General features: G+C 38.7%; 1 protein-coding gene across 1 annotated transcript; it reads right to left on the bottom strand.

The window, feature by feature from the left end:
- Nucleotides 1-724: 724 nt before the first annotated feature.
- On the bottom strand, nt 725-1,153 carry LOC138898494 (uncharacterized). Its single transcript, XM_070184563.1, has one exon. The coding sequence runs from the start codon at nt 1,151-1,153 to the stop codon at nt 725-727; it is 429 nt and encodes a 142-aa protein (XP_070040664.1).
- Nucleotides 1,154-11,726: the final 10,573 nt, after the last annotated feature.

The following is an 11,726-nucleotide window of genomic DNA, read 5'->3' as shown; positions in this document are numbered from 1 at the left end:
TACGAGTAAAGCAAAAGATAGTTGAGAGGGAGTGAGGTATTTCTTAGATTGATGTGTTGCGTTTGGCAACCTTATCGTTATGAAGATAGTGATTTTTTTATGTGTGAATATTCCTGTTGTGTTCGTTGTGCCTGCAATCAAAGAAAAGCTATGAGTTTTTGGGGTGACGGTTGGATCGTTCTCTTGATCTCCTTGCTTTGCCTTTTGCCTTGAGACCCTGGGTAGCTTCTGGCTGTCGTAGAAACAAAGTTTTTTCGAAAAACATGTATGCATTGGACAAATTATTTGTGGAAATGTAATTGTTTAAAATATATGATAGTGCATAAGATCAAATAATTTAGATGAACCAGTGACTGTGACGTATTTTAGAGACATTGCAACCTCCTTGCTTTAGAATTTTGAGGGTCTTCCTCAAAATGCTGCCCCAGTTTAAGTGCATACTCCTGACAACACGTTCCTTGATGTTCTGTATGTGATAAAAACGGGCGAAATCGCGATCTTGCCCCAGTTTCTGATCATGGGGAAATGAAGATTTTATTAAGATGTGACCGAACCCACAGGGCTGCCTACGTATCCCTTCTTTAACGGGAATCAGGTCGAGCATAGTTCAGTTACATCAAATGGAAAAATGCAAACAATCTTAAAAATCGTATCTCTTGACTGCGTCTGAATTGATAGGTTTTGGCCAATTCTCTATGTCCATTTGTGCAAGTATAATTACTCATCATGTTAGTACACGATGAACCATGTAGGGACCTTGCCAAGAGGGTGAGAATATACCCTTGGATTCATCCTGATGTGGAAAGATTCGCTTTAGCACCAATTGCCCCGGTGTGAATTGCCTTGGCCTGGCCCTTTTGTTGAAAGCTCTTGCCATTATGTTCTGGTAGAGTTGAGCGTGACATAGTGCATTCATTCTTTTCCCATCAATGAGAGCTAGTTGTTCATAGCGGCTTCGTACCCATTCTACATCGCTGAGCTCAACTTCTTGTATAATTCTTAGAGAAGGGATTTTTACTTCGACAGGAATAACAACTTTTGTACCATAAACCAGTATGTAGGGAGTTTCCCCAGTTGATGTGCGAACTGTGGTACGATATCCAAGTAAAGACAATGGTAGATTCTCGTGCCATTGTTTGTAATTGTCCACCATTTTGCTCTATATCTTCTTGATTTTCTTATTGGCGGCTTTTACGGCTTCGTTCATTTACAGCTTGTATGTTGTGGAGTTCCTATGATTGATCTTGAATGTTTCACACATGGCCTTCATGAGATCACTGTTGAGATTGGCGGCTTATCAGTAATGATTGACTGAATCACTATCCTTATGTTGCATTATCTAATTACATGTCACAGTTGTAGGTTCATCGGGATAGGTAATAATAATGCTGAAAAGAAAATATAAAAATAATAATAAATACGAAAAGCAGTAAGGCATTAATAAAATCTTAAAAACGTCAACAAATGCGGCTCGGTGGCTCGAGCAGTTATTTCAAAACAGAATACTGAAAAATGTCTCAAATGCTCAAAACTATTTTTTAAAAGTAACTCGTGCTAATTTGCAGGCTACACAGGAACTCGACGGGCCCGGAATTGTGCAACGGTCTAGTTCTTAAGAAGATGCCTCTATGCACGAACCAACCATTGGGAATGAGAATAATCAAAAGAAAGAAAAAGAAGAAAAATTTCACCAAGTTAATAAGGAATATTAAAAGAGTGTTTGCGATATTAAAACATGTTTCACAAGTCATGCAATAATTCACGTCCTAATTTAGGGGCCTCATTATGCTCGAGGTAGACCTAAGCGACACTTAGACTTGGTGAAAATTGATGCCAACATTTGCCACATTTCATTAATGCGAAAATGAATCAAACCCTTACAAAATCGACAATAATAATAAAGTCACTAATGACATTTAGCCTTATTATAATCGAAATCTAAACCTAAGCTAGATAACAGTAAAGAACATCATTTCCTAATCTACTTGGTCCCCGAAGGACTCTCTCCGTGTTTGGATCTTTTGACTCTATCAATCAGGTTCCCCAGATTGCGCATATCCAATAATAAGTAAGCCTTTGCTAGATACCCTCCTTCACTGCCATCCGTGTTTTTACAATCTGAGAGCCTCTTTCTCATCTTTCCATCAAGCTCTATAAATCCTTGTTCCAAGTATTCCAATCTCTCTGTTGACTTAGTGGTAATTTCCCTCCATTCTTTTATTGCCTCATGTTTACTTTGTGCTGCTCCTGATGTCTAGTTTCAGACTCGAAAACCCTTTTGCGTAGCCTTGTATACTTAACCTGTGCCTTAGCAACATCATCTATGATCCTGATTTTCAAATTGACTCCTGGCTTGATGTCTACGGCTATATGATCCACCAACCATGATGGGTAGAAGTACACATGACCGACATGATACATGTCTAGCTCAATGGTTTCTTTTTCCACAATGATCTTCTGGTTCCACATGTGTTGTGCCTCGAACTTGAATGGAATGACATCCCCTTTGAAATCTGTACCGGACCATGTTGGAAACCCGAGGTATGACCCGTTTTCTTCCCACTTGTCTCATTACCCTTATAGGAGCATAACGATAGATGCATCGTAACCCGATTAGTACCAGACGAGTACTTTATCTTGACCTAATGATGAACTCACTACTAGTAAACCATTCAAACATCTAATGTACTTGCTCGTCTGTCAGATTGCTGAAGAAACGCACCCAACTTATAACATTTCCAGATTGTGCAAACCTATCTTGGATAAATGTCATTTTATTTGGGTGATGGTAAGCTATGTAGTCATTCAACGGCCATCGCAGAAGCTCTTGATGATATTCTCCTCTTTGAAAGTGTTCCAATAACCAAACTTTTAGTAACATATTACCACCTTCGAAGTGTCCAAATCCCTGCTTGGATCGATCTAGAGCGAGATACATTTCAGCTAAGATTATAGGGATGATGATATAAGTTTGTCCTTCGATGCCTTCCATCAAAGTCCTAGCGACCATGGCTAAGCGAGTATGGATCTTTCCCCCTTTCATTGGAAATATCAACAACCCCAAGAAGCAGACGATGAACATATAAACCCGGTGATGCGTCCAACCCAAGGAAGTAATGGCGATTTCATCATGATGAAGACGATATGACTTGCAATGCCCATACCGTTCGTAAAGAAATTTGAAAGGGATGTATGACTTTTTTAAACAGAGCGGCTCGTCATTTTTCTTCAAACCCAGCATCTTTAGAAAACCCCCGGGGGGGAGGGGGGGACCGGGTGCAATTCTCTGGCCCTAGTAATCCTGGACTATCCCATGGCAACTTAGAAATGCCTCCTATTTCTACCAGGAGAGGAGTCATTTCTATGTTGCCAAATCGAAAGACGACCCTTTTCTCATCCCAGAACATGGTAGCGGCCTCAATCAATGACCTATTTGGCTGAATGGTTAGCAAGGATGGCAGGTTACCCAATACTCTTCTCACATGATTTTTGTCACAAGGTGCAAGATCTTTCCACCAGTGAAGTAGCAAATGTGGGATGGTTTGGACCATGCCAAACCTAGGGACTTCGTGCTTCATTTTCTGCAAACAAATAAAGGTCAGCCCTTTCCCCCTCCAGATTTGACTGCTTATGGAATAATGATAAACACATTGGCACATTTTCTCCAAGTAATGCACATAACATGATGGTGTCCATTGGGATTGTGGAAATCCCGTCGGACTTTGGACAAGGCTTATCTTAGCGGGCTATTACTTTAATAACGTTCTAGCCCGTACTTGGTTTAGCACGATGCATGTACATTTCAAGTTTGAGTAAGGTTTCTAGAATTGTCTAGACTGGTACTCTGAAGTGGACAACTTGAGAGGAAAAGGCATGGGACTGTCGATTGCACCGCTGATCGACTAGTCTACCGCAAATAAGCCTTTTCGATTTAAAAAGGGTAGTTTGGGAAGAGCGTGGACACTCATCAAGCGATGCTATATTGATAATTTGCACGAGTTGAGTATGATGTGGAGCATGCTTTATGTAGAGATAATAATAAGTTGCCAAGTATTTGCATGATAAAATATGTAAAAGCAATAAGATAGCAAAAGTAATCATGGAAAGAACAGAAAAGAAGGACGAAAAGAAGAAGTCGGTTTAGTTCATGAAATATATGTAATAAATCAAGTAAAGAAGTAGGCATGATATAGCAATTTTGACATGATGAAGAGCGGGCATAGCAAATGAAGGTGAATAGGGGAAGGGACGCGCATGAAGGGAAGGGATGTATATGTAACAAAGAAAGTAATCCACATAGGTCAAGTTCATTATGGTAAGAGCCTAAGTGTAAGTCCCCAGCAGAGTCGCCATGCTGTCGCACCCTATTTTCTCGCGAAAGCGGGTTTCGACGTGTGACAACTCTTTTATAGAAAGGGCATTAAAAGAGAAGAGTTGCCACCTAGCGGTTTTGAGTTGAGTTATTGCACCTATTATGCAAATAACTCTGTTTGACTAGTCAATGCCATAAAAGATCGGGTAAGGGCTCAAATTACCTCAAAGAGAAGGTGTTACGCACTCTTAGAGGTCCACAACTGTGGGTCCTGGCTGAACTTAAGACTATGTGGATTACGTAATTAGGCTAGGTGATCAGATAAACAAAGAAATATAAAAGTCAAAGAGTTTCATTATAACACAACGAGAATTGGTACAAATCTTAAGGACTACAATGATACGACTACAATGGTCTATATTAAGTGACTAAGTGTAAATAACAAATACATAAAGAAAGGGGGAGTCCTATGTTTTTTAGCGTAAAGGATCACTCCTTGCAACATAAATAATACTTCGCAACTCCTTTGAGGTAGGGGTTGCTCATATTATTCAGCAGGCACAGACTATCATCTCCTGCAACCCGATTACTATGTTAAAGCTGTTTACCTAGAGGCGCTCTAATTCAATTATAGTTCGTACCCTATGCGTGTATTACCCGTCCCATACTTATGGTCCAGGAGGCTTTGGACCTCTATTTGGGTGGTTTTAGATTTACTTAGGTTGCTCAAAATAATGAAACTAAGCGACATTCAAAACAATCAAGACTTCGCATAAAGACAATAATAGGCCCAAGTTAGCCTCCGCGCATAAATAACAAATGCAGGCGGGCAGATTCAACAATAGAACGATTTCATGATTATGACGCATTATAGCCGTTAAGTCCTATAGCGGTTAATTTCTAGGCGATTTTGATTTCCATTAGTGGACAAGAAGCGGATTTGCAGATTACAAACCTATAGTCATGATTTCTATACTGTTTGCTCAAAAGGCAGTGAAACTACCCCAGAATCATGAATTACCAACGCTGATTTTATAAACGAGTTTCTTAGGCAGGTGACAGTGTCCTAGAAGCATGATATCTAATAATTGGCAATTTATTTTCTAGTTTTATCCATATAGGCATGCTATCTAAGTGAAGCATTACAAACGATATGGGCAGTTGATTAATTATTAGACCTATAGGCATGTTATCTAGATGAGTAGTACACCAAAATAATTGAAGTAATTGATAGACAAATTATTTGAAGTCCTATAGGCATGGTATCTAGGTAAGTGAAAAATAATGCATTACTGCGCCCTATAGGCATGTTTTCTAAGAATGATGAATAGCAGACATGGAACAGGTGTAGCATATATCGGAACTAACATGTTTGACATGTTAAGTGAAGTGTGTGCATGACTCCTAGAGGCATGATGTCTATCAGTGTACAAAAATAAAACATGCTAAGCAACAAGTAGAGCACATAGACCCTATAGACATGTTTTCTACCCTTTCATACAAGTATTAGAATACCCCAGCTACCTTTTTACTAATTTCCCCATCGTTCAAATTTACAAGCTATTACAGATCATTATTAAACAATTACCTGCCCAAATACATTAGAGGATAACCCAACAGTACATTTGGGTCTTCGAGTAGGCTCAAAACTTCATGCAGATAGCAGGCCCAAATTCCAAGTGCAGCCAATATACTTCGAAAAACCTCAAGAACAAAAGGCAGGCCCAAAATAGCAGGCCCAAACGATGCTAATGATTAAGCTAAGGGATGCTAAGTTCGGACACACAAATAACAGATCTAGTCTCAAACTTCAATTGGCAAATTATTCTAAGCAAGGTCATGCTCAAATCGGGAGAAACGTATAAGACACACATGAGGCAAGTTCATGTTTATCACACCAAAAACAGAGTATAAGAGCAATAAGATTATTTCAAACTAAGTTTCAGAAATCAGCCTGGTCCAGAACTACCCTAACGATCTTTAAACAGGGGTTCAAGCATGGGAATCTAACAGTGACATGGGAAAGACGATAGAAACTTAATATAAGAGCCTAATGAGGACAACTAATTTACAAAATTAACATGTGAACTATTTAGATAAATACCAGCATTCAATAGATGAGCATTCCTAAGGCAAGCAGGCATCACAGGAAGAAAGATGTAATAGACTAGGCATATGTCGAATTTCACCCTAGGAGTCTTGAAATGATCAATGAGCGCACGAAAGCAAAGCAACAAGTTTGCCTAGGAATTGTAACGGTATTGACATATAGAATTCATATAATCGCAGGCAGTTTAGAGAAGTGACAGTTTGTACATGAAAGTCTTAGAAAAGACACACTCCAATGGGTTCTAGGAGTGCATTGATCCCCTAAGAGGATTTAAGTCATGTCAAGTAACAGACCAATTTACACTTAAACATGAAGGTGAGCAATTAATCAAGCTGGACACTTAATACGGGCATGCACTAAGGCTGACATATTAAACTAAGCACTTAGACATTATTGTCGAAAAACTTGCAGTGAAATAGAAAATTACACATAGGAGGATTCAACATGAAGAGAGTAATTTGAGCAATGACATAGTCTCAAAAGGGTTTTGGCAAAGCAAAGAAATCATCATAAATCAACTTAGCTATCCTCATGTGAGTTAATATCAAATGTACACAGGATTGAAGCTAGTGAAACTACAGAGTGGTGCTAAACAAGAAGAATTGTATACGCAGTAGCATAATATTAGAATTAACTCGGAGAAATCCAAACAACACTAGTGTGCATAACACAAACAAAAGGAGAAAAGTTTCTAGAAGACAGGGCACTAACCAGTTGCAAACAAATGAATAAAGAAAATCTCAGAAACTGCAACAATTGCAGGTGAGTGATGAAAGACCCAAAACTCCCAGTGATTCATAGTTCATAAGGGCCTCGGAATGGACCCCGAGTAGTGCTTGCACTGGAGGAGGTCAAATGAATATGGTGGCCTTGGCTTCCAGCCGACCAAGAGCTCAATTTTGGGATAGTATCAAATAAATGAGAGTGAGGGGGTAGTTCTTAAGGCAATTCAAGAAAGTGTCAAAAGAAGTAAACGAGTGAGAGAAGAGTATATTGAGAGTAATAGCAGTCAAAAATTCGGTCCGTTAAAGGGGATTAGGGAAGGGGTTTATATAGTGATAAATTAGGATGAAAAAACAAGGAAAATAATCAATTAAACCTAAATCAGGAAAGAGAATATTGCATGCAGTCTGTAATATAACTACTAATAGAAATAATCGGAATCCAAACCCTAGTTTGAGTCGAACTTAGGGCAAATCATTCACAAGCCCAAATCGTGGGGGAATCAACAGGGATATACCATATAGAGGAGAGATTTTCTCTTCTCCAGTGCATAGAGCCACAATAACATCCAGAATCATAGAATCAAAGTCGGATCTGGCTTGCCATAAGTGAAATAGTAACGAAAGTTACCGTAAAACGAGTAATAGTACCAAGAAAAGGTAAGTAAACTCGCGTATGGACGCGTATAAGGAAGAGATAAGCAGAGATATCCATGGTCGCATAGGATTTAGTGTGAGAGTGAAGATGAGAGAGTGAAGGGGCAGCTGGGTCAGGGAAATGAGATTAGGGTTAGAGGGGAGGGATATATGGAAAGGGGTTAGTTTATTCGGGGCCGTTGACCATTTGAGTTCAACGGCCAAGATAGGAAGGGGAGTGGGGCGGGTCGTTCAAATGGGCATCGACCGGGTAAAATTAGAGGGTTGTTTGGCTTGGGCTGTTGGTGTTGGGCTAATGATTTGGGCCAGATTTTGTCCGAGATTAGCCCTATGTTTGGGCTATAAATTAAATATGCAAAATTTGTTTAAAATAATTTATAAAAAGTAATTTATAGGTAATAAAAATATTACTTGTGCAGTAAAATGATTGAAGATAATAGATTAACATTAAAAAAAATATAAAAATGCTATTTTGACACAAACAATTTAATAAAATATAATTATGCACAACATATAGGCTATTATTGCAAAACTGTGTAAATAGCTTAAAAATACAAATATACTTATATAAAGATGGGGTAAATTATTATGAAACATATATGTGGATGAAAATAATAAATTTGGATGACTAAGTCATCACAAAATAATTTGAAAGGGTAATTAATAAATATTTGAACAATTTAAATGCAAGAAAAAGTTAATTTTAAAGCTTTAAAAATTATAAAATATTATAGAAAATATTTGCCTAAATCTTGTAAATTAAGTAATGATGCAAAATGATATTTTGAAAGTATATATATAATTTTAAAAAATATGAGGGAAAAATTGGGTATCAACCGACATGTAGGCAAAGAGATGTATTTACCTCATGTTATCTGAAAATGAATCATCTTATTTATTGTTAGAAGGTTTCTAGGATAAATCAAAATTATTTCTTGCACCATCTTAATTATATTATTTTGAACTATTGTTGGTTATTGGAGTTGGATTCTGAACCTTGTCCCAGCTCGTAACTACTTTCAACCTAAGGTTAGCTTTGTTACTTATTGAGCACATGGGGTCGGTTGTACTCATACTACACTTCTTCACCTTATGTGCAGATGTTGGATGCTTATGTTTCTATGCACAGTGAGAGCTGGAATTGAAGATGTACCTGCGTTCTGGTCATTAGATGCCTCTTGATCTTGGTAGCTTCAGTATTTTAATCTGTTCATGTATAGTTTAAACAGATGATGTACTTTATTTCATACTAGCTTTGTGAATTCTAAATCATAGAATCTCATGATTTATACTACCAGTCCTTGGGAAATTCTTGTATAAATCATAGAATCTTTGCTTAATAAATATCATTAAATTGGATAGTTGTTAATTGGCTTACTTAGCGGGTTAGGTTAGGTGCCATCACGACTAGTTGGATTTTGTGTCGTGAAAAGTTGGTATCAGAGCTCTAGGTTCATAGGTTCTACAAGTCATGAGCAAGTGTCTAGTAGAGACTTGCGGATCGATATGAGGATGTCCACACCTATCTTCGAGAGGCTACAGGGCATTTAGGATAAGCTTCCCATTTTTCTTTTCTTATTGTGCGACATTAATTTAGCTTGAAGCGTAACTCTTTGAATCCCTTCCACGCATTAGTGTGCGAATGTGAACGCTCAGTATCAACTGTGCGTCTACGGCTTGTGCTTCCATGGATGAGGTGCGAGATGTGATTTTTGTGTGCTGATGATGGGCCATTCTGGAGGACTTGAGGCCGGATTATGATGGTATCTTGAGCACGGGTATTTCAGTTGTGTGAGTATATGCTTTTGGACTTATTTGCCCGGTAGTTTCCCTATGAGTGGACTTTAGGGTTCGGTGAGTGGTTGGATGGCTATATGATAAAATATGATGTGACTGCGGGATGTGTTCAAATGGTTTGAGTGTGATGGGAAGGGTTTGCTTGGGATATGAAGAGGACTATTGGGTGCTTGATTTCTGTCTTGATTTGACATATAGTCTCAAGTTATAAGTGTATTGAAGTATTCTTCATGTTGTTTAATTGTTGAACTAATTAGATTTTTGTGTCAGACTTAGGAAGATTTAGTGATTGCATAGTAGTTGTGGCTGTGAAAGGGTATAGAGACATGTCAGTTTGAGGCTAAGCAAGTGGATTATAACATGCGAGGTAATCTACGGATGTGTGATCCTTATGATGCGGTGCAGAGGCTTTCTTTTCTATCAATGGGTTATATTTGTGCGATTTGAGATTGGATCGGTTGTAATGGTTGACCTGATCGTAACGAGGGAGAATCCAAGATTTGCAGATTATTTGAGGTATTAGATGGTTTGTATTACATTAGCTTATGAAGGATTAAGTAGATTTTGGTGCAGGATTATGGCAATAATAGAGTATGGGCATTGTGAGTTATCGAGTGTTTAGATCTATGGCTTTGAGCCAAGTGGGTGAGTCGGCTACTGATGATTTGGTTGCATGGTTATGTGTTGTATTGGTTTCAGTCGGAGGCATACTTTTAGATCGATTATGATTTGCAGAAGCTGGTTTTGAGGATGACTTAAGCAAGGAATGATTGAGTTGTTATTCGTGAAGGATGTAGTACGCATGGTGTATGAATTTGCTCGGTTGCGTTAAGGTGGGGTTACTTCTTTGGGTGTTGTCATGCTAATGGGGCACAAGTCGTTTGGCCCGTTTGGGTGGCGCAATTGAGATTTGAGCAGAAAGGATGACTCTCAAGAAGGTTCTAATGGATTCAAGATTTATATGTACCAATTGAGAATTTTGCAGATTGGTATATGGATAGAAACTGAGATATACATTGGATGGTGTCGAGACTCGCGGTAATCCTATATCCTTATAGATTCTACATTTCTGTATTAGGAAAGTGAAGGAAATGGCTTTAGATTCACAGAAGGTCTCTTCATAGTGGGTATCTCGGTTGTGGTACTTTTGGGGTGCTTAATATGGATTATAACGGCTTATGGGTTTTAAGGCATGTGGCTTTATGTTAGGACCTCTTGTGGTGAGCTTTGGTTAAGGATCATGGTGTTCTGGAAAGGAGAAGTGTCAGCTTGAGAGTAATTCAGAAAGAACTCACAGAAATAGGACAGCTTGGTAGTAGGTTGGATTAGCATGGTAATGGTTATGATCAGTTCTTTGGGTACTTATGATATAGTGAGTCTCTACAGATGTTTTATGGGAATTTTCTTAGATTTGGCAACCTGCACGGCTTTGTTGACTTTGAGATATTCAGTTATGATGGCTTGGTTATGTTCAAAATGGATTTCGTAGGGTTCTCGATGGTTTTTACCGCGGTTAGAGGTGTATATTTCCTACTGGCATGAAGAATATGTTGCGTAGTGTGATTTTCTCCTGGATGAGATTAACTGGAAGGTTTCTAACTGATTGAGTATGTAGTTTGCTTGTGGCTCAGAATTGATTAGGAGATTCTCGTACGTTTCATATGATGGCATGATAGATGTGGTGTGTTATGTGGGATTGAGATTTGTATGTGCAAGGTCACGGGTCAGTTCCAAAAGGAAGATCATGAGTTTATGCAGCACAAACAATTTCGAATGTCGGCACAAATTGGTAATCTCTTGAGAAGGGTGTGCATCTCAAAAGGCACACTGTGTTCTGACTTGGAGATGCTTCATTGGTATTGCAGTACTCGTCTGGTTGATCGACTGCTGATATTCAGATTTTTGCGATGTGGCACAGAAGAGTTATAAAAGTATTCCTTGTCGGATGATCGTGTGTGAGAGACGTGTTAGACATTCGGGCGATGGAGTTGGGATTAGATATGGCGATTTGTGTGTTCTATGGATTTTGTGACTGAGAGTTCTTAAGAGAAGATTGTTTTGTGGATGTGGACTGTGAAAATGTGGCCAAAGCTAGCCAGAGGATGGTAGGTGTTATGGTTAGGTCATT

Source organism: Nicotiana tomentosiformis, chromosome 9 (assembly GCF_000390325.3).
Source record: "Nicotiana tomentosiformis chromosome 9, ASM39032v3, whole genome shotgun sequence".
Classification (NCBI taxonomy): Eukaryota; Viridiplantae; Streptophyta; class Magnoliopsida; order Solanales; family Solanaceae; genus Nicotiana; species Nicotiana tomentosiformis.
Note: the sequence above shows the minus strand (reverse complement) of the source record. Positions and strands in the feature narration are given on the sequence as shown.